This window comes from Solanum lycopersicum, chromosome 8 (genome assembly GCF_036512215.1).
Source record: "Solanum lycopersicum chromosome 8, SLM_r2.1".
NCBI classification, from domain to species: domain Eukaryota; kingdom Viridiplantae; phylum Streptophyta; class Magnoliopsida; order Solanales; family Solanaceae; genus Solanum; species Solanum lycopersicum.
In genome coordinates this window covers 3,028,689-3,052,476 of record NC_090807.1, presented here as the reverse complement: position 1 = coordinate 3,052,476, position 23,788 = coordinate 3,028,689, and the positions used below count along the sequence as shown (strand labels likewise).

General features: G+C 35.6%; 1 protein-coding gene across 5 annotated transcripts; it reads left to right on the top strand.

The window, feature by feature from the left end:
* The first annotated feature begins 1,659 nt into the window (after positions 1 to 1,659).
* On the top strand, positions 1,660 to 22,034 carry LOC101247445 (uncharacterized). 5 transcript variants are annotated; one of them, XM_026032533.2, is made up of 10 exons: positions 1,660 to 1,908; positions 4,669 to 5,271; positions 9,528 to 9,634; positions 17,671 to 17,882; positions 18,018 to 18,269; positions 18,371 to 18,447; positions 18,599 to 18,977; positions 20,629 to 20,685; positions 21,550 to 21,604; positions 21,686 to 22,034. In XM_026032533.2, exons 3-9 carry the CDS (start codon positions 9,544 to 9,546, stop codon positions 21,577 to 21,579), a joined length of 1,098 nt encoding a protein of 365 aa, XP_025888318.1. In that variant the 5' UTR covers positions 1,660 to 1,908; positions 4,669 to 5,271; positions 9,528 to 9,543; the 3' UTR covers positions 21,580 to 21,604; positions 21,686 to 22,034. The 5 variants fall into 5 exon arrangements, with proteins under 5 accessions (XP_025888318.1, XP_069143897.1, XP_069143896.1 ...); XM_069287795.1 differs by lacking the exon at positions 4,669 to 5,271 and adding an exon at positions 8,242 to 8,289 and having other exon boundaries at positions 1,662 to 1,908; positions 21,543 to 21,604; XM_010326313.4 differs by having other exon boundaries at positions 1,662 to 1,908; positions 21,543 to 21,604.
* Positions 22,035 to 23,788: the final 1,754 nt, after the last annotated feature.

Sequence of the window (23,788 nt, the reverse complement as noted above, 5' to 3'; positions counted from 1 at the left end):
TAATTAATGTCTAATATTAGTCGCGAGTGGTAATTATAACAAACTATAGCTATGATGAATAATTAAGTAGTATAAGTTTGCTTAACCGCATAATTTTCTCAACAATTAGTGGTGACAAATGTGATTTCTTAAGAAGAAGAAGAAGAACTCAAAATAAAGAAAAATGTAAATGCTGTAAAGAAATTGGAGTCACCAATAAAAAGATTAAAAAAGAAAGAAAACTGAAATAATGGATATAGTTAAAATTATAATATATAATTATATAATGTCCAATAAAATAGTGCTATGTGTTCAAATTTGTCATTTTAATATTTATTTTTTCTTTTAACTTAAGGAAAGTGAAAGCATTTTCTTTGTCATGTCACGTTCTAGGGATATTACTATCACTTTGAACAAGATTAGGTAGGTAATAGGTCGTCATGACACTTAAAGCGTGTAACTGACTTTTTGATACAAATTCATAGAGGAATTTATGTCTTTTCCTTGTATAAATACACATTTGTTAATGATAGAGCATGAAAATTTTGAAAAGTCATTTTATAATTATAAAAACTCTTAAAGTAGTATAAAAAAATATTCATATATAAACATGAGTTTTTTTTTTATGTTTTGAAGGAAATTTATTATATTTTTTCTAATTGTATATGAAAAATATCTCTTTAAGATTGTCTTGAAAGTTATGTGATGATATGAAATACCTTATTGGGATAAATCATACCCATATTTTTCAAAAGTTTATATTTTCATGCTTCAAAAAGCCATTTCTTCTTTAATTATATTACATTTTTTTGTTCTTTAATGCATGTACAATGACTCAAGAGTCATTGTGTTTTGGTGATTAATGAAGTTGGAATGACAAACATATGAAATTGTTATATACGTTACTTTTAATAGAAGTAAAACAATTTGTGATTTTTAGTTTGTTTGAATCTTTATTATAACCGATTGAAAAAAAATTGTAAGGATGATAAGATTAGGTATATAGTAAGAATAAATTTTTTCTCCTTTTTTGTTCGTTTGAGTCTAAATTGCCCAAAGACAAAACTTATCTTGAGTTGAGTCTATGAGCTCCTCACCCCACCCCACTCACCCCACCACCAAAAAATATGAAACTCATCGAGAGCGGAGCTTGTCAAGAATGAATAATTATTTTATTCAAATATGTTGAAGCACTAAGAACGTAACTCATTTTAAGTAGAGCCACGAAGCTCTAATGATTCAACGTGGATAAATTTTTTCATCGAGTATCTAAAGCCGCTAGATATGAAATTACTTGCGTGTGAATCTTCGTCCTTACCATCACAAATAATGATTTTAGTAGAATATGTAAAACTCAAATAATAAATTCATCAAAAGTGATTTAAACTGAATAGTAACTTAAGTTGCTTACTAAGAATGAAATTTAGTAATTTAAGGTGAATTACAATTTGAATAGAGTCTTCCTTACCCCCGAGGATGGAACTAAGACAGATACTTCAAAAACGATAAAAAATTATAAACGACGTGAATAATGATTCTAATAAATTATTCTAATTAGTCGAATAAATGAATATCAAAAAAGAAAAAAAAAGTTTATTAAATAATTTAACTAAAAAAACAAACAAAAATTCTATTTTTTTAATTAAAATATTTAATATATGATTACAATAGATCCGACCTGAACCCATTGGCACCATTTGGCCATTTTTAGTTCTTTCCCCAACACATTTAGTTTCATAATCAATTTTCCCCCTTTTCCAATTAGCATAGGGTTTACTATTTCTACAAATTCATTGCCAAAATCCATATATGCATCGAAAATTAACAATGGAGAATGGTGATGGAACAAATTGGAAAAGGATAAGGGCTGAAGATGTAATATGTGAGCTCAAGGACGATGGCGATTTCGATAAACATCGCCTCAAAATTGTCAGTATTTGCTTATTCCTCTTTGGTTTGTTGTTTAGGGTTCTTCATTGGGATTAAACTGTTAAGAATATTTTTTTTTATCTTCGGTTTCTGTATTGTTTTATCTGTTTTTACATCAATTTACGCTAAATCCTGAGTTGGGTTTTGTTCTGTTTGCTCTATCAAAATTGTATGTGATTGGTATTGGAATTTCGGCTTACACTGGGAGTGGTGCTAGAGTAGAAGGATCCTTAGAGTACAAGGTTAATAGGTAGTTGTTTTTGTAAAAGGGTTTTTATTATTATAATTACTTCAATGTATGTGTATCTTATTCCTGGATTTTATTTTTACTTCTTGTTCTCTTGGTTTCAGTTATTGTACTGCTAGTTGTTGATAAAGCTCTTTGATTTTTTTTTTCGAAATGGCTTATATGATGTTGCTTTGGTATGTTTGATATGCTTTACTTGTGCTGAAGGTCTTTCGGAAACAACCTCTCTACCTTCGTATGGTAGGGTTAAGGTCTGCATACACATTACCCTCCCAGTCTCCACTTGTGAGATTACAATCGGTATGTTGTTGTTGTACTCCAGGTGTGAGGCGAGGCCTGTAGTTTTTGTGGGCTGGGGCCTTCTATAGAGAAAAAAAGGTGAGGCAAGGGGTGTAGTCTCTCTAGGACGGGTGCTTACTATTGAGGAAAAAGGGTGTGTATAGGCAGGCTCGAATTAGATATTACTTTACAGCAGAATGGGAAGACTGTAATAACTGATACGTGGCATGTAGTTTTTCTGGTGTGGGTGCAGTATTCAGGAAAAAAAAGGGTGTGTTGAATGAGTTGGCAGATTTAGTCATAATCTGCTCCACCATTGAGCTGGCAGATTTGATTATAATCTGCTCCACAAATAAAGCTGGCAGATTTGTGTAAATATAGGATTAGAATATAATATTCTAGGAAAATAGTTTAGATGAAATTCCTTGATTCAAGGATTTCCTAAGAATTAGGGATTGATTAGTTTAACTGGTCTTTACTTGTTCTCCTATAAATACTGTACAAATACTATGAATAAAATATACTTTTGCAATATCTAAACTTTCAGGGTACAAAGATAGGCTTAAGCTAAGATTCCACTTGCGAGCATAGTGGGCAGACTGTGGTATAAGGTATATAGTTTTGCCTCCTTAGAGAAAAAAAGAGGTGCTGGCAGACTGTGATATGACTTATGAGGCATGCATTTCTGGGGCAGGTGCCTCCTGTTTAGGTGAAAAGAGGTGCAGGGGTAGGCTTGAGCTAAGATTTGACTTGTGAACATAACGGGCAGACTATGATACTGACTAATGGAACAGAGATCAGGGTGATGCAGTAGTTGATGGATAAAAATGTACTTAAGAATTCTTGCATTGTCAATTCAACCTAATTCTTATTAACTGGCTGCACCAGGTCGCTAACCCTTCTTGCAGTGTACAAATCTATGCTATACTAGATTGCTATTTGTCGTTTCTTTTTAAATAGCTTTATAATCATATTGTCAGTGTAGAATATTAAACCTTTAGGCCATAATTGTGTAGCACATGTCCTACATATGTGGTTTTGCTTGTTTCAGCAAAAACTTGGAGACTTAACATTGTTAAAAAACAAAAATCTGCTTCTCCTTAATTTGAAATCATAGAAAGTACAAACAAGGGGCATTAAGGACTTTACAGGATGCAAAAAGAACTTACTGGCAGGATTCTAGTGGCATGTTAAACTTGAACAGGCCTTTACTTGAAAGCTTGAGTTCTGTTGCATCTACTATAGAATTATGTTAAACAGAACTAATTGTACAAAATGTCAATCAGCAAGCATTCCATAACTGTGGTTCTGACGTCTTCTCATTTACCAATAGAATACCTTGATTATTGATCTACTGGGTTGCTAGTTAAGCTAGACCAATAAAGCTTACCACTCAGCTTGTAGTAGGGCTGGGTTTCAGTTCAGTATGAGTTGGTGCAAAGTGATTTCAGATTGATATTGATTGAAGGTACAGTTCTCGCAAGTTTAGGGTGAATTTGCTTAGAGTAAGAATCTTTTAGTAGTTCTTTTCCGTCCCTACAAAAAGTTCTGGTAACAGCTGGTTATAGTTGTAGTTCTGTCTCGGCTCTGTCTACCCTTGTGCGGTCTGGACTTCACTCTTTTGATATTCAGGTATGAGTAATTCAGCTTTGCTCGGCATATTCACTTTTTTGTTACATATAATTATCTTTCAAGTGTATTGATAGAATAAATGCTCTTTGATTATGTAAATTTGCTCGGCATATTCTGTTGATTATCAGTTTGTTAAGCTCTTTGTTGTGTCATTTCCACCAGCAACTAGTTTTAGGTTCTGATTTAGGTATCATGCCAAGTATGTGTGGAACAATTAAATTTTAGTTTCACCATCAATAGAAGAATTTTTCTTTTAATTGATCGTGATTCTTCATAAATTTTATAAGTTCAGCTTTTTTGCTAAGCTTTCTTATCAACTAGTTGCAAATATTTTTTTTTCTTTAAAAAATACGTGCATGCATAAGAAACAGTTGTTTGTTCTTATTGGTATGATCAATCTTGTCTCCGCACGGAAGTTTCTTTGTGTTAGAGACTAATAGTTCGTATCTAATACTATATTATCTTACACATGTTCCTTACATGTTATTACAATCTTCTTTTTAAAGAAATGTCCTAAAGCGATGTTCATTTTCTAAAGACTTGTAACCAAGCTCCTTTTTATTTAGTTTGAAGAGCTTTAAAAGTGAATTTTCTTTCTTCAGTTGTCGAAAGTCTCTTTAGCAATCTAAGGATATTAATTCTATCGCATCCGAGTCCAACGAAAATTCTTGCTTCTACCTTCTCATCAAAAGAGGTGCTATGGTGTTTAGCAAATCGACAAGATTCTCAATCCAATGAAGAAATATTTTGAAACTCAGGACAAAGCTTCTTCAACAAAGGTAGTGAAGGATGTCCCAATCGTCAATGTGCTAAAAATGGAGAAATAACACCTGAGCATGCAACAAACCGAGGCTCCCAATCAAGCAACAGAGAGGAAATTTGAACCAGCAGCATCAAAGATCAGACAGTTGTCTGGCTCAAAACAGACCAAACAGCAGCAGAGAAAGGAATTCAAACTAAAGTATCACCAAAAGAAAGATTGCAGAACCTTGATCGTGATGTTAAATCTTCATAATGTAGTCCAATGATAAGAAAACCACCATAAATCAACTGGGAATCTTAAGGTAACGTCAAATCAGTAAGACAGACCACCAGTGGTGAAGTCACATGAACCAGAAATATGGCAGCGGCTAGTTCCGGCAACCACCAGTGGTGAGGCGCGAGAGCAAGGAATTGGAGAGAATAACTTGTATCTTATTCAATAGGTAAACATGTATAAATACAATAATATTAGAAGCTAACTAAGGAAAGAAATAAAGAGGAAATCCTAACGATATGCTATCTATCTATATCTTTGTAGAATATTTAGAAAGATATCTGTATAACACCAAGTGAGATCAATTACAGTACCAAGGGAAAGAAACCTACTTCACCCTTCTTAATAACTATCAACAACCTATAGTAATCAAAATTATTCCACTGCTCGGCTACCTACCACTCCAAACTAGCATGTATCTATGTACTCCATCAACTTTCTATTCCAACTCTTGTACAAAGTCCCAGTTTTATGTGATGAAGAAGTGCTTCCATTGGTCTCTTAATTTGTTGAAAAATCCTCTTGTTTCGTTCAGTTGTTGTATAGAACCGCAGCAAAACTGACCTTCAAGATGATACCTCTTTCTTGTTTACTCTTTGCCTTCTTATCCACCCATTTCTGTTCATCTTCCCATTGAAGTATGCCTCTATGCCATTTATTCCATGCTAGTATTGATGTCCATGATGCTTTGGTATAGGGGCATTTAAAAAATAAATGATCTGTACTTTCAGGTTCATCATTACATAGGACACATATTGCTGCTACTGGAATACCCCATTTCAATAGTAGGTCTTTGGTTTGTAGCCATAGTATAGTATAAATATATGTTTTGCTTCAGCACAACTATGACATACCAAGTTCTTCCATTTCACATTAGGACCCTCACCTCTTAGCTGGTGTATACGCCTTTGAGATTAGAAATTTTCCTTTGTGGATCAGCTTTTCGGTGACTCCCTAAGTCTGCCAGAATTTCCTCATATGCAATATCTTTTGCAACATCCATGATGCTTGTGTTGGAACTTTCATAGTCTCAATAAGGAATTAGTTTCCCTGTGAATTTTCTTTCTTCAACTGTCAAAAGTCTCTTAAGCAATTTATTAATATTAGTTTCATAGAATAGCCTTCATCAAAAAAAAGTTTCATAGCTGTCCAACTTAAGGCAATGTTCTTGCCTCTGGCTTCTCATTTGACTTTAAAACTAATCATTCATTAAGGTAAGGAGATTTAATGTTGGATCTCTCAAGTCTTAAATAACTATAGCAAGGTGATATTGATCCATTTTAATCATGATTAATTACAACTGCTAAACCCTTAAATATCCAAGACTATGTCAGAGTGATACTTAAAAGAGTCCATTCTTCGACATTTTAGAATAATGCTCACTATTTTGAGAGTCTTCAACTAAAATAGAGAAGTAAAGTTTATTCATCTTTCTCTATGAAAAAATGGAAAAAAAAATCTCAAACAACAACAATATAACCACTAGGGTTCGGAGAGGGTAGAAGGTACGCAAACCTTAACTCTACCTCATAGGTAGAGAGGTTGTTTCAAATAAACCTCAACAGTCCAAAGCAATCCCAAAAAGAATTTATGGAAGTTCAAGAAACAACAACTAATAACAAAAACAAATAGATAGTAAAGGAACAAAAACTACAAAAAAAACAATACCATAATCGAGGTGAGGTATAAGGAATCAGAGATTAGTTGAACGACATGACACTACAAGAGCAATAGTACAACTAATACAAATGGAATAACACACTTCTACCAACTAACCTTCTACCACAATTGTGTCCTTTGCACCCTCCTATCTAAGATCATGTTCTTAGCATGCTAAAACTACGTCTTTCCTATCTATTCAACACTCTCTCTAATACTAATCGCGTCTACCTCTAACTCTCCTCAAACCCACATGATAAAACAATTAAGTCTAGAAATCTATGATTATAAATAATTCATTTACAACTTCAACATAATAATAATAAAATACTCACAGAATGCAACTAAAACTCAAACTAACCGGGTTCATTCCCAAGAAACCCACATAATAAGACAATCCAATTCGCAAATTCTTTGCTCAAAAATGATTCATTGACAACTTCCACATTATAATAAAATGCTCACATATTCAACAAAATTCGACTTCAAAAAAAGAAGAGTAAACCCCCTTGATAAAACCACTTGGTCAACAAAAATAATAGTTTATTTACAGTCAAAACAACTACGGAATTACACTCTTCAACATTCATTTTGAATGAGTAAGAAATTGAATGACCAAAAAGAGTACTTATATTTCCATGTAAACTTTACATTGGTTTCAGTGATAATTGAAGTAACTCTATGCCGCAAAACTGAAAATGGAAAGGAGAATCTACCTTAAAAATTACGGAGATAACTCCATTTGGAACGAGAGAGAGCGGAATAGCAAATATATTTTCCATATTATGGAAAATATAATATGGAAAATATATCTGCTATTCCACTCTCTCTCGTTCCCACCGAGGTTTTTTATGTGATTTTAAAGGTAAATTCTCTCCATTTTCAGTTTCGCATAATAAAATTACTTCTAAAAACGCTTAAACTAATGTTTACATGGAAAAAATTGATTAACCTTTTGGTGATTCAGTTTCTTACTTGCTCGGGAGGAATGTCGAAGAGCGTAATTCTGAAATTGTTTTGGCTGTAAAAGAATTTTTTTTGTCGGTTGAGTGGTTTTATCATGTGGCATTTCTTTCTTTTTTGACTGTTGGTCGAATTTTGTTGAATTCTGTGAGCATTTTTTGTTACATTGTTGAAGTTGTGAATGAATCATTTGTAAGCAAAGAATTTGCCAATTAAATTTTTTTGTAATGTGGGTTTTCTGATTTTTTTCCCCTCAAAGAATGATGAATGAATCATTTTTGGTCATTCATTATCTTACTTGTTAGGAATGAATGTTGAAGAGTGTAATTTCGAAGTTGTTTTGGTTGTTTTATTTTTGTTGATTGAGTGGTTTTATCATGTGGGATTTCCTTTTATTTTTCTATAAATAAAGATGAATTAACTGTTGTAAAAGTTCGTTGGATTTTATTGAATTCTGTGAGCATTTTTTTATAATTTGGTAGTTATAAATGAATCTTTTTATGCAAAGGATTTGCAGATTGGATTGTTTTATCATGTGGGTTTTTAGGGGGTGAATGACCCGGAGGTCAGTTGGAGTTCTTATTGAATTCTGTGAGCATTTTATTATTATGTTGAAATTGTAAATGAATTATTTATAACATAGAATTTGTAGACTGAATTGTTTAATCATGTGGGTTTAGGAGAGGTAGAGGTAGACTGGATAAGTATTAGAAAGAGGTGATTTGATAGGAGATGACATAGTTTTAGCTTGTTGAGGACATGACCTTAGGCGGAAGGGTGTGGAGGACACTATTGGGGTAGAAGTTTAGTAGCTACTAAGTAGAAGTGTGTGTTGTCCATTCGTATTAGTAGTTGTGTTCTTCTAGTTTCATGTCCTTCGATTTTCGGTACTATCTTTTGTTCCTTATACTCCCATTGTGGTATTGTTGTTTTGTAGTGTCTTTTCTCTTACTATCATTGTTTTTGTTATTATTTTTGTTTCTTAGACTTTCGATACTTCTTTTTGAAGTGTTTCAGACCGTTTTCCTTGAGTCAAAGGTTTATTCGAAATAACTACCTATGAAGTAGGTGTAAGGATTTGTGTACCATCTATCCTCCCCAAACCCTAGGGGTGGCAAAATTCGAACCGATCAATAAATCAAATCGGAAAAAGTGTTATTGGCTTATTGTAACCGAGTTATTGGGTTAACGGTTATTTAATGGTTTTACAAAAAAAATTTATTAGGTTGTCGACTCGTTATTGGTTTTTAATATTGGGTTATTGGGTTAACTGATAACCCATTAAGAATTTAATAATAATTTTTTTTTTATATATATATATATATATATATATGAAACAAAAAATATTACTCCCTCCGTTTCAAATAGAATGACCTCCTTTCCTTTTTAGTCTGTTTCAAAAAGAATGACCTCTTTCATTTTTTGGTAAAATTTTGTTTTCAGTTTTCGACGTGGCATGTTTGAGGCCACAAGATCAAAGGGCAATTTCGTACATTTGACCTAACTTTAATTTAGGATTCAAATGTCTTCTTTATATTCTCAAATTTCGTGCCAAGTCAAACCAGGTCATTCTTTGTGATACGGAGGGAGTAATATAATTAGTAGTATATTAGACCAAAAATATAAAAATCCTACGCAATAAATAATAATTAACATTACTTATTGCTTAACACTTAAGGATTTGCGAGTTACTTTCAGAAGTTCTCTTCATTTTACCTTCTGATATTTATTTTTTTATCTTCTTTGAGGTTTTGTACTCTTAAACCTAATCGCACTGTCATTCTGTTCCCTTTCTTTCTGCAGGAGGTTGTAAGCAGATATGCCGTCAGATACTGCAAGAGAAAATGCATCTATAGCTTATTCTGTAGTGACCGATTGCACAAATGAAAGAAGGAATTCTGACGGACCAGGTAACGCTGATGCGAAATCTTTTCATAATTCAGTAATCTGTGTTGGTTTTGCTTTGTTTTGTGTTTTTTTATTGTTTGAGTAGTTTCTACTGTTGAGATTTGTAACAAGGTTTCCTTGAATGTGTCCGCATGACAGAGACACGGATCTGGTTATTTACACTGGCCCACAATTTAATATTGGTGCAAAAGTTGTATGCGTTAAGTATCTTTTAGCTGGCTTTTCTATTCAACTGATGAGCAATAAGTATTCTTTAACGTGTTAGGGATGGCCAAACAATTCCAGTCTTTTCTACTTTGACTGGAACTTCACTTGAGAATTAGAAAGAGCTTGCTGAATTTGATAGAAAAGGAGGTCGACTAGTTAGTAATTAGTAATGCCATGAAGAGTTCTAGTTACTTGCTTGGTTTCTTGAGGCTGTAAGGTGGCTTGATATTATAAGGTCTTCCCACTAAACCAAAACTGAAACTAAGAACCTGATTGATTGGGCTTATTCCCTTTAGATTTATAATTTTGTTTTGCCTATTTGTCTTAAGAAACTTAAAAAACACTTTTATTTTACCCAAACACTTCAAAAGTGCTTAATAACACTTGAAATAAGCCAATCTGAACAGGCTCTAAATCTTTTCCTAATTCAATTCTGCGTGTTGTTCATTTGTATGAGCAGTCATGGCTGTCTTTTGAGATTGTGTAGAAGTTTCACACCCTCCATGAATTTGTATGCATAAAATGCGGAGATGGTTTAAATGCACAACTTCTATTCCCGTCTAATGAATGTGATACTTCAAGTATCTTTTGTTTGGAAATGCTATGAAGTTCATGGAGCAATAATACTGCATAACTTCATCATTTCAACACAATTTGTTGGAGAAACAAAGGGTAAATCGAACAATAAATGTTACTTATTGATGAGAATAAACGCTATGGTTTTCTCCTTTTTTTGTGTGTGTGTTAACACTCTGTTGTCAGCATCCTGTTCTAACATTCCATCAAGATTTTGGCCCTCGTCTCTAATTAGCCTAATAGTTCTTTATTCCACATAATGTCCCTCTTGAGATGCCTTAGTGTCTTCATAAGGACATAATCTGGACTTCCAGTTACTTGATAATGTTGCTCCATTAATTAAATTACCTTACTTTATAAATAAATTAGTGACGGTACAAGGAGCTTCAGTTACTCGCATAGCTTATTGAGTATGTTCAATCTGGAATACTTCACTTCTTAAGAATCGGAATCCAATTTCATGCCTTCATAGTGAACCTGTGGTGTACATACAGTTTGAGATCTTTTGATAAAACCTTCAACCTGTTGTCTAATTGGATTTTAATCATGTTTGACAAGTAGCTTGGCAATGACAATACGTAATCTACCCCCCCCCCCCCCCCTCTCTCTCCTCCCACTGGGAATAACAGGCTTATTGTGTTCTCAAAAAGTTCACTTTTTTTTATCTCAACTTCAGGGAGTGACTCCATGAAGTTCTTTCAGTTTCCACTCCTTTTGGTGCATTCTATGTCATTATAGTAACTAGTAACTGCTACATGAGTGTATATGTGTTAATGATAACACATTACCTCGTGAATTGGTAGTCCTCTATGTTCTTATTCATGAAAGGTATCCCCGATTACACCGAAGACATAACAATAAAATGCAGTTTAACTTGACTTGCGTAATTATTTCGTAGTAAATTCGCAGAAGTAGGCTGTCTGCTCATTCATTTTTTTTGGTTAAAGTAATTAAATGATATTAGAAAGCATCAAGAAGATGCGAAGTTACAAAAGCACCTTGTGCAAAAAAGCTGCTCCAAACAGAAAATATGGAGCTAGCTTGGCAAAAACTTGTGAAACAGTCAATAGGGAACCCTGCTACTCTACTGTACTAGAGATAGGGAACTAACAAAATCCGAAAGGTTATCCACACTGTTTACATTGGCATTAAAGTGCCAGCTAAATAAACTAACTAGACATTGGGCTTTAAGAGTGCATAAAGAGGTTGATATTCCATTAAAGCATCTGTTGTTTCTCTCTTTCCATATGCTCCAAAAAATGGCTGCTGGGATCATTCTCTAGATCTTTCTGATGGATTTGTCAACTTTACAATATCCAGCTGGCATAAGCATCCTTCATGTTGTAGGGCATTACCCATTGTAGGCCAAGCATAGAGTAGAAATAATACCATAAGCTAATTGTTGCAGGGCAGTGCAAAAAAAGGTGATTAACACTCTCATTGGTTTGCTTGCACATGACACATCTGTTGATGAGGATTACACCTTTTTTCCTGAGGTTGTCTTGTGTTAGACATGCTTCCTTCAAGGCTGTCCAGGTGAAACAAGAAACTCTAAGGGGTTGCCTAGTTTTCCAGACATGTTTCCAAGGCCAAACTAGTAGAATGCCATTCTGGGAGCTCAAATGCTAGTTTTCCAGACATGTTTCCAAGGCCAAATTAGTAGAATGCCATTCTGGGAGCTCAAATTTTTGTAACATTCTTTCACAGTGTAGGTCTTCTCCTTAGAATTACCCCAAAGAATCTTGTCTTGATCTTCGACCACCAATGTAGTGTTTTGCAGAGTTTCTAAGAGGGAAAGGAGGTCATTAATCTCCCAATCCCGGAAGTTCCTTCTGAAAATAGGTGTCCAATGGTTGTTGTCTCTGTACTGGGCTATAGTTGCTTATTTGTTGGAGGCTATCTGGAACAAGGAGGGGAAATAGTCTTTTAGCCTAGAGTTCCCAAGCCATCTGTCTTGCCAAAATCTGATCTTGAGTCATTACCAGCCTTGACGGATACTTCCTCGAAGAAATTATCTTTGAAACTGCTTATCTGTTTCCAGACCCCAACACCATGGGGTTCAGTGCTTTTCATTGGACTGTAGTGATCTTGAATGCCATATTTAGCCTTGATGATGTCTCTCCTAAACCCAGCGGCCAGCCTCAGTTTGTCCAATCTCCAGAGCCACTTTATGAGTAAGCTCTTGTTGTGAAGTTGGAGATTTCTGATCCCCAAGCCTCCTTGAAACTTAGGTTGAGTTACTGATTTCCATTTAACTAGAGAGTACTTGTGAATGAGACTATTTCCTTCCGATAGAAATCTCCTTCTGAGCCTATCTATTTGTTTCGAAATTGAACCTGGTATTGGAAATAGAGACATGCAGTACGTAGAATACTATCTAGTACACTGTTGATGAGAGTGAGCCTACCTCCCATAGAGAGGTATTGCATTTTCCATGTAGCAAGTCTCTTTTCCATTTTTTCAATAACTCCATTCCAAATTCCTGAAGATTTGAAACTTGCCCCCAAAAGAAGACCTAGATAGGTGGTGGGTAACGATCCTATTTTGCAACTAAGTATGCCAGCAAGTTCCTCTAGATTGTCCACCTGATTAACCAGATATATAGCACTTTTGAGCATGTTAATATAGAGTCCGGAGATAGCTTCAAAAACTATAAGGGTGGTGTTTAGATTGGAGACTTGTTGCCTGTCAGCTCCACAAAAAATGAGAGTGTCATCCGCATAAAGAAGGTGAGATACATTGACAGTGGTGGCTGGATTGCTGCCTACTTGAAATCCTTGAATCCATTGAAGTTCTTTAGCCCTAGCTAGTAACTGAGATAGTCCTTCCATAGCCAGAATGAATAGATAAGGAGAGAGTGGATCCCCCTGCCTCAACCCCTTTTGAGTAGAGAAAAATCCAACTGGACTTCTGTTGATCAAAACTGAGAACTTCATTGTTGAAATGCAGAAGTATATCCTCTTATCCACCTATCACCAAATCCCATTTGTTTCAGTATATTGACTAGATAGGCCAAGTTAAATTGGTCAAAGGCTTTCTTTATGTCCAATTTACATAAGATCCCAGACTCACCACTTCTGATTCTCCAGTCTAGCACCTCATTAGCAATCAAGGATGCATCAGTTATTTGCCTATTCTTTAAAAAAGCACTCTGCTGCCCCGAGACTAAAGAATTCATCACCCTTTTCATCCTTTCTGCTAGGATTTTAGCCAACAACTTATAGACACTACCTATGAGGCTTATAGGCCGATAGTGTTTAAGCTCTACAACACCTTTCTTCTCTGGGATTAGAGCAATAAAAGAAGCATTACAAGACCTCACCATTTGGCAATTCTGGTGAAAGAAATTGAAAGCTGCTAGTATATCCTCTTTAATGAAGCACCATGATTTTTGGAAGAAAGCCATGGTATTACCATCAGGTCCTGGGGCTTTGTCAGGGGCACAAGCCATAAGAGCATTAGAGATCTCCAGTTCAGTGAAAGGAAGTTCAAGTTCCTCCTTTTCTTCTATTCTTAGGGTGGACATGTTCTCAAAAACAGCTGAGGGTCTCCAGGATTCAGCTTCCTTGTATATTTGTTGATAATACTCCAGAATGCCATTTTGTATCCTTCCTTTATCTTCAATCAGTTCATCTCCTATTCTCAGTCTGTCAATGGAATTACACCTTCTACATGAATTGGCCATTCTCTGAAAGAACTTTGTGTTCTTGTCCCCCTCTTTAAGCCATAAGTATCTAGATTTTTGCCTCCATGAGATCTCTTCAGCTGTTGCAATCTGTTGAAGTTGCAGTTTCAGATTCAAGAACTGTGTTTTCTCTTGTGTTGAAAGGGTTCTGAGTTCAGCTAAATGATCCAACTTCCCTAATTCCAAAAGAGCTTTAGTTCTTTGGGTTTCAATGTTTCCATACACCTCCCTGTTCCACTTAGAAATATCTTTCTTTAGGTTTCTGAGTTTCTGCAACAGCACAAAGTCTGGGGCTCCCTGAATGCTGTAGGACTGCCACCATCCTTTTATCATATCAATGAAGCATTCTGCTTGAAGCCACATGTTTTCAAATTTGAAGTAGGATGGTGATGCCTCCCAATCTCCACTTTCCAGGATGATGGGTTTATGATCTGAAAATACTCTTGGCATTGTATATTGTTTGATAGTCCTGAACATCTCACTCCATTCTGATGAATAAAGAAACCTGTCAATTCTTGAGGCTTGGAGTGTCTCCTCCCCTCTTGACCATGTGAACTGTTCTCCTTGGAGAGGAGGATCAATCAATTCAAGATCCAAAATGGTATTGGAGAAACCCTGCATAGCACTGGATCTTCTATTACAGTTTAGCCTTTCATCCTCGAATCTACACACATTGAAGTCTCCTCCTATGACCCATAGATCAGACCACAACTCCCTGATTGATGCTAACTCCAACCAAAGGTCCTCCCTTTCTGGGTTGGTATGAGGTCCATATACTCCGGTGAAAACCCATTTGAAGTCTTCAGAGGTGCTCTCAAATCTACATGACAGGGAGAAGGCCCCTGCCTCCAACTCAACACAATTCCAAGCCTTTTTGTCCCATAAAATTAACAGTCCACCTTTGGTGCCAATTGCTTTGACTTCTGCCCAGGAGACCAGTTGTTCCCCCATATTTGTCTGATTAGAGATGGATTCCAAGACTCTATTTTGGTTTCCTGTAAACAAACAATGTCTGCTCCCCACTTTTGGATAAGAGATTTCAAAGTACTCTCTTATCTTTATTATTGAGACCCTGTATATCCTAATTGAGTATTATCTTTATTATTGAGACCCTGTATATCCTAATTGAGTATTTTAACTCTCATCTGGAATGAGAGTTGTGGTGCCTGCCCCTATCTTTCTTTCCACTTCCATCTTGGAGACCCCAATCCAGTTTTTTAAGTTCATTTGTTGCTTTGCTTTTCCCTTTTTTAGCGTCCCCAGACTTCTTCCCTTGTTCAAGAATCTGAGTTTTCCTCTTTTCCTCCATTCTTAATATAATATCCAGAATTTCATGCTCGAAACCTGAAACATTTACCCCAAGCACTTTGCAAGCCATCATCATAGTAAATTTGGTCCATTTTGATATTTCCACAACAGTCGGTGAATCAACTGTTTGTGGTGAATGATCATTATGCCACGGTAGAGGCAGAAAACTGTTGAGCGACTGGGAAGAGAGACTGGAACTGGAATTGTACCCTGAGATGGGAATAGGATCTTGTGTGTATATGCCCAAAGAAGGAGCAGATATTTCTGCTTCATCATCCGCTTTAAGCTGTGAAAAGACTCCTGCATTATGCTCCAAATTCCGGTGATTAGATGCTTGAACTTCCAATTCCAAAGCATCAAAAGATGTTGCACTGAAGGAAGTTGAAGGTTTAAAGCTGCATGGGTCTGCTTTGGTTATGGAGGCTCTCCATGATTGCATTCTGTTATGTTCCTTGTGTTGCTTCCTTTTGTTTGGGCCTTTGGAATAATAATCGTTATTCCAGTCTAAACAAGTTCTCCCATGGTAGTGTTGGGTCGGCCATTTAAATTGAAATTTAAATAAGACTTGCCCTTTCTTGTCCACAGATTCCTCACGTGGATTTTTATATCTGATATCACGTGGGACTGAATGGGACTCTGTTCCCAGCAGCTTTTCAACCCTAGCCAACTCAGGGTTTTGTCCAGTGGGTAATGAAGAGGATCAGATCTCCAAAATTAATGCCAATCGAACAACCAGCCAGCAAATTTGAAATTCAAACTCGCTGGGAATTTCATGACTGAATTTTTGACACAGATACAAGCCCAGAGAAAGTGGGATCTGTTCTTTGTATCTTCGTCAGCTCCAATAAAGCCTCCGCATCTATCCTCTATACGCTCAAAAGTGTCCATGGTCCAAGCATTTAAGGGAATCCCAAATACTTTTAGCCAGATAGTGGCTCCCCTGTCTGAGAGTTGATATTTTTTGACCACCACGACAGACTGAGGTGCCTTCCGTTCCAGAACCATTCCCCAGCTTTAACTCTTATTGCTTCTTGTCTCAAAGGGGACTCGAAGAGGAATTTATTGTGGTCAAGGGGCGTGGCTTTGAAACCAGCAGTGACTTTTCATCTAGAGATGAACCATTTTTTAATTAACTCAGGGTTCGGGCTGTGATGAAAAGGGTCATTGAAAGTGCCGACTAAGCTTCTGTGGAGCGGATGGTTGTCATTGACTCCACCTATGTGTGCTGGTCGGCTGATTTCTGGCCAGCTTACTATGCTAGCAGCAGCCCGATAGGATTTTGTCAATGGAGACGGTATTGGTGGTGGCCCTGACTTGTTGAATTTCCCCAGAAATCGAATGATTTTAGTCGCGAATCTGTCCACCCACTGTTAAAGCTCATCTCCGGAATGATTACTGCAGATTTAGAGGAGCCATGCCATACTTCAATGCGAACGAATCTGCCATATACGTTGAATTTTTGATAGACTCTGTATAGGTTGTGCTGTTGTTTTCTACCCCACCTTCTGTATAGTTGTCCATAACCCTTTGAAGCTTGTATTAGGATCTCACATACCCATCTTAGATTGAGTGGATCTAAGCTTACCTTACTTGTAAATCTCCTGCCTCTTTCTATCAAAGAAAACCAGCTGAAATGTGTATCCCCTGTATTCTTGAGTTCGAAAGATTTATCCCCGCTAATGAAAAAGAGCTTTTCCTCCATAATTTAAAAAAAATTCCGGTGGTCTAAAGCTACCGGAGGAAAAGATTCCTCAGACTTTAGGAGATTGCCTTGGGACTAGTGCCAGAGAGCATGAAAACTTTTTTCATAAAAAATTTCCGTTCATTCATTTTCTTCTGGAAAATGTTTTTGAGTTGTTGGAACTTGATGATTGATTTCTATGCACAAATAGTTTGAGTAAATTCCTATGCTTGCTATATTATTTTTGGTGGTGAATAATGCTTATTTTTCTTTACTGTAAGTCTTACTATTTTCTGGGCTGTTTTGTATGTGAGCCCTCATAGATATCGTGTAGCATCCTTGATGATCAGTGTTCAGGAGCTAACTCCGTTTTGTCTAATTTCTTGTGAAATTCAACATCTCCTGACTGTAACCTTTATGAAGTTTCACGCTACCTGATCGCAGAAATAAAAAATAAAAAGAAGATATATTGTAGCTTCGTTGTCCTTGACATGAATGTAGTGGTTAAATGATAAATATATGAATTACTATATACTGGTACATCAACATGATTCAACTTCAAATATTAACTCTTCTTTCAGATAGTTCATGCCTCGGAGTTATTGAGGGTGGTGAGTTCACAGTTTCATCTCCGTCGACTGGAATTTCAAGTGCAATTGAAAAGGGTAAACTCTATGGCATAAGATATTTTGTAATCAAGAGTTTAAACCATGAAAATATCCAATTATCAGTAAACAGAGGGATTTGGGCTACTCAAGCCATGAATGAGGCCATTTTGGATGAAGCATTTCATGTAAGTCGTTTTTCCTTTTATATCCTCATGAGATTATAATATTATGAGCATTGATAATATATATATATATATATATATATATATATATATATATATCTTACAATATAACAAATGTTTGTGTTATTTTGCGCGCAGAATTCCAGCAAGGTTATACTAATATTCAGTGTCAACATGAGTGGGTATTTCCAAGGGTACGCCCAAATGATTTCTTCTGTCGGTTTGAGAAGAGACCAAGTTTGGAGTCAAGGAAATGGTGGTCGTAATCCTTGGGGTCGAAGCTTTGAAGTGAATTGGCTGCGATTGTATGATCTGCCTTTCCAAAGAACTCTTCACCTTAAGAATCCATGGAATCAAGACAAACCAGTCAAAATTAGTAGAGATTGCCAGGCATGGGTTATATTCTTGTCTTAGTACTATTCACTTGTTTTTTCAATGTACTCTTGTTAGTAAAGAGGCTTTTATGACCCTGGTACATGTATTGCTGTCAGGAGTTACCTCCAGATATTGGTGAAGCTTTATGTGAGCTTCTTGAAGGACAGGATTCTATGGATGTTGATTTGAAAATGTATAGCCCTTTCCTCTAAAACTTAAATAGTGTGTTGCCGTTCCATTATTTGGAAACAGACAGCCTTTTCTCAAAATTGAATTAGTACTACAGTTGTGGAAAAATTTGTCCAATTGATTTTTCTCTTTATAATTGTTATTGGCTCATCCAGGGATACCTTTGCAAGGAATGATCTCTCTTCTAAAAGGCCATATGTAGAGCCTTCACTGCATCTTGGATTTCAAGACTGTAATGCATCTCTGGTACCTAATGGGACCATGTTTTATCCCTCTTCACTCTATCAACATCAAATTGATGCTAGTAGACTTCAGGTAGCACCTGTGAGAATAAATGGTGTATTTTCTGCTGAAGAGTCAGCCATTGCATCAGTGGAATCAAAGTCGAGACAGTCGAGGCATTCAAAGAGGAATAGAAGCCTTGCTAATCTTCATGTAGATACTGGCATGGGTCCTCAAATTAACATGTTGGGCTTGCCGGCAGAAAGGAGCCCACTTTCTAGTAATTTGACTGAAGTTGACATTCTTGAAATGGTTTGTGTTTCCTGTCTTACCATTATTTATTTAGAATTTCTCGTCTTACCCTTAATTCTTAATCTTCATATGAATCTGTACTTTGTGTGCATTTTATAAAAAAATGGTTATCTACTGTTGAAGGCATATGCCAGAGATTGCCCAATTCAGTAATTTTTGACTTACAAGGCCTCCACCATATTTCTTGATACTTGACCGTATGTCATCTGATTCTTTCTGTAGTTAGACTTTCAAATCTTCCGTCTTTATGATAAAGACTCACAGGTGTGGACTAGCAATTCCTTAAACAAATGCACATCTGTTGAACCTTGATACTATTAACTGTATTAGTTTATTATCATCAAGTATCAAGGTGTTTGTTTAAATCTAACTTCGTAGCAAAATGGTTTATAAGATTTTAGTCTGATTTTCAGCTTTAAATGAATCCTGGTTGTCTTAGAAGTCAATGTAAGTCAATTTTTCATTGAGTAATAATTCCTGCCGGTATAGAGAACAAACTGGGAACTTGTATATGTATATATATACACCCATATAGTTTTCAATTGTAGATTGGAAAGTTATCAGGTTATTCACATCCAAGGGTGTGTGACCTTGTGGTCAATGAAGTGGGCTGAGAACTATGATTCTCAAGTTCAAAATCCAACAGACGCAAAAAACTAGGTGATTTCTACCTCAACAGAGTTACCCGGTACCTATTCCGCCGGTGGTGTCCGCAGATACCCAGTGGGATTAGTCAAGGTGCACACAAGCTGACCGGGCACCACCAGTTATAAGAAGTTATTAGGTTATTCCTATTTTATTGGTGAACTTTTTCTTCTTCTTTGGTGCTTTATGCAGCTTGACTAGTGTTAGTTATCAAAGGCGCACTTAAGCCCTAGAGCAAGGCTCAAAATGTGTTGAGCGCGTCGCCTTGCTTTATGTGCGCTTTAGTGTCGTCATCAAGGTTCCAAGGCAAACATTTTGTTTGCCAGTGTGACTCTTATGAAGAATTTGAGGTTAAATAATGATATTTCGCTTTATCATAGTTTTTTTTCAATTTCTTTGGTCATATATTTGTCATTAATATTTATAATTATTAGTCTTGGACTTAACATAAATATTTTATTTCTTTTCTCCCTTAGCGCCTTTTTTTGTTAAAGCCCACACTTTATTTGCGCTTAACGGCCCCACATACCTTAGAGCTTTTCTGCGCTTTTCGCCTTTTGTAACACTGACCTTGACAAAGGGGCTAGTCCAAGGAAATGCTAGGTGGGATTCGTAGACATTCTTCTTCTTTACATTTGCCCCCTACCTCCCATTAAGTAACACACACACACCAGCAACTTCTCTCTTTCCCCCTCTCTTGCATGGCTGCTATTTAAGGCATTCTGACTCATATTGTCTCTTAGACTGCTGCATTATTGATATTTTCAAGTCACTACAGTTCTTATGTTCTTAATACATCATATTTTATTCACCTTGCTCCTAGCTATGAACTTAGCATGTTACATATGCTCTGTCCTTGCCGAATTTAGTTTGAAGAATGATTTTTTAACAAGTGTAGTACTTCTTGAACCACATGTTGTAGCTGTTAGACCTACCAGCAAATCATGTTGCCATGATTAAGATATTACTATAAACTTGTTGTTCATACTCCTTTCTCTTGTTGTAGACATATGACGAGTATCTTGAAGCTTGTAGCAGAGGCAGCAAACGATCGCCCCACCCTGTTAGTTCTCTTTGACATTTTTCTCTTATTATATATTCCTGTATTATCGAATAAACTCATGAACCACATGCTCTGTTGGGTTGGATTTTGAACTGTAAAAAGTTCACCTTTGTCCGTTTAGTTAATCTCTTTTCTGGAAAATCTATTCTAATTTCCTTTATTTTCGAAGAAAAGCTTGTAGCATTTAGCATTTCCTCAGTCTATAAGCAAGAGATGGTTAGCTCAATTAAGGAACTTGTGTCTTAAGTACAAGTTTGAACCTTGCACCAAGTGAATTAAGTCTAGTATTTAAGTGGAGAAGGATAGAGGGGCGGGTCCATCATCTCCGGGTTTTTAAACTCACAGATGCCCAAACCGTTGGCTCCAGATGAACTTCTTGTTGATAAAAAACTTGGGGCTACTCCCATCCCTCTTTTTTCTCCATGCTATCTGGTGGTTGATGATCTGGATGTAATTGGTTCTCTGGGTGAAGTATTGTGATAAATTCATGTGCTATAGTTAGGGTCCTCAAAATTTCAGTCTCTGTTCTGCTCTTTAGCATGAGATTTGAGTCTTGAGTATCTACCATCTCACCACCGAGGCATCCTGAAAGTGAATCATATTCCATGAATATGATATCTATCTAGTTTTGTAGATGACATTTCCTTTTCTTTTCACTAGCCTGATGAAGTGGTTCATTAATGTATTTAAACTCAGTTTCTAAAAGTGCCCTTGTTCAATATATGCATCTGGGGAGTGTTTCTTAGTGTGGATATCCATGAATTGCACACAGGTTTTTAAAGAAGAATCTTTCGCTAGAAAGGATTCTGATCAAATCATCAGGTTTCCATTGTGCAATAATTTACCTCTTTATCTAGGTTTCAGGACCATCACGGAGTACACAGAGGTCATTAGCCAGTGAAGTCAACTGTGATGATTCGTAAGTCTTCTTACTTCTCATTTCTGACACACCTGGGATGCAATGAACCAACTGCGTGACCTATATCTATTATGTTTGCAGGCAATCAGGTTGCAGTTCGAAGAAAAGGAGAAGTCACTAAATCTACCTATTGGTTGCATTGGTTTTCTTGGCGAGCAGGCTGATATGGTTGATAATTGTATTGTTGCATTTGTCGCGAAGTGGTGGCTCTTGCGAAGTTGTTTCTTTATATATGTAAAACTTAAAACTTAGGAGCATATATTGCTATAATGTTGGAGTATATCTGTACTGTATTTATATGACCCTCTTATCACCCTTCTCCCCTTCCTGTTTTCGAATGGAAAATTCTATACTGTCAATGGAAACTTGTACTGGAAATTAGTAGGATGGAGAGGAATTATTCTTCTTTATTCCTTTTTTCTTTTCCCTATGAGGCTACTTGTTATTCTTCAAAGATATGGTATATTAAGTATGTATATTCGGGTTTGTGTCCTAGATATGGAAAAATCCTTGGTAGGGAGGACTTCCGCGGAGTGGGGCCCTATGGGTTGTGGATCCGGAATAGTCATGATTTAATGCACATATTAAAACCAGATGAAAAAAAAAGGTATGTAGATTAGGAGGAAGAATAGCCTTATACGCAGTGTGATGGACATCAAAATAGTGTTAGATAGTTTGTAATATATAAATACACGTTTGTTTGTGATGGAGCATGATTATTTTGAAAAATGGTATAATTATAAAAAATCTTGAAGTAGTAGAAAGTTGATTCTTTTATGTATCGAAATAATTTCTTCTTTAATTACAAATTTTTTATTCTTCAACGCATAGCGGCTCAAGGAGTCAGTGTGGCTTGGCGATTTATGAAGTTGGAATGACAAACATGTAGAATTATCATATAACTAGTAAAATTACATGTGCTTTGCGTGGAAATTAAATATTATATAAAATAGGAAAATGAGAATGACAAACATGTAGAATTATTATATACTAGTAAAATTACTTAAAATATATCTGACATTATCACTAAAACACTATATTATCTTACATGCAAGATTACGTAGTAACAAACATTAATAATGTAAAGAAAAAAGAGAATTATTATATCTTATCATTTATATTTAACAACATAAACATAAATTAACAATTGTAAAAATACGTACCAAGATCTGTAAGATAAGCAATAGTGTCAGTGAGCCACTCAACAGGAGCAAAGTACTCAAATATTTAATTGTGAAGAAGGAGGAGGAGGAGGATAAGAAGAAGAAGAAGAAGAGAAGATTTAGAATTTTTGTAGTTTTAAAATGAGAGGAAATTTTTCTATTTATAGACAACAAAGGGTAGTGTAAAAAATGCTTATTAAAGTCGTCACTCTTCATTAAAGTTGTAACTTTTCATAAAAGAGAAAAACTAATTTGATAATAAAATAAATTAAAAGAGAATCTTGATTAGTAATAGCGCCACGTAGGCGGGTTTAAAGTTCTCTTATATATATATATAAACTGTTAGTACAATTAAAAAAAAAAAAGTGTTTTTAGTTAAAGCGAATTTAAAAACTATTTACTGATATTCAAATTAGAAATTTAGTAAGAATGAAGTTCAGTTGAGTTTATATAGCCCAAAGACAAAACTTATCTTGAGTTAAGTCTTTGAGCCCTCAACCCACCTCACTCACCCCAACCACTAGAAAAAATGAAACTCATCGAGAGTAAAGCTTGTCAAGTATGAACAATGATTTATTCAAATATCTTGAAGTACTAAGAACGTAGCTCATCTTGAGTTGATCCACAAAGCTTCAATAGTTCAACGTGGATAATTATTTTAATAAAGTATCTTGAACTACTAAATATGAAATTAATTAAGATTAAAGTTTCATCCTAACCATCACAAATAATGATTTGAGTCGAATATGTAAAATTCAAACGATAAAACTCATCGAACACAGAGATCGATAGTAATTTAAAATGAATAGTAACTTGAGTTGCTTACTAAGAATGAGGCTTAGTAGTTCAAGGTTAATTACGATCTGAATCAAGTCTCCCTAATCCCCAATGATGGAACTAACTAAGAGGTGAACTTAACTGCGAACAGTTCAAAAATAATAAAAAATAGTGTGAATGATAATTTTTCACGTTATTCTAATTAGTCGAACAAGAAAAATATATGGGGAATAAAAGTTAAATT

Coding starts and splice junctions, on each gene's coding strand:
- LOC101247445 (XM_004244547.5), top strand. CDS start 9,544: ATGCCGTCAGATACTGCAAGAGAAAATGCATCTATAGCTTATTCTGTA. Junction 18,448..18,598: donor ATGGATGTTGATTTGAAAAT/GTATAGCCCTTT, acceptor TGGCTCATCCAG/GGATACCTTTGCAAGGAATG. Junction 20,686..21,542: donor GCAAACGATCGCCCCACCCT/GTTAGTTCTCTT, acceptor CTCTTTATCTAG/GTTTCAGGACCATCACGGAG.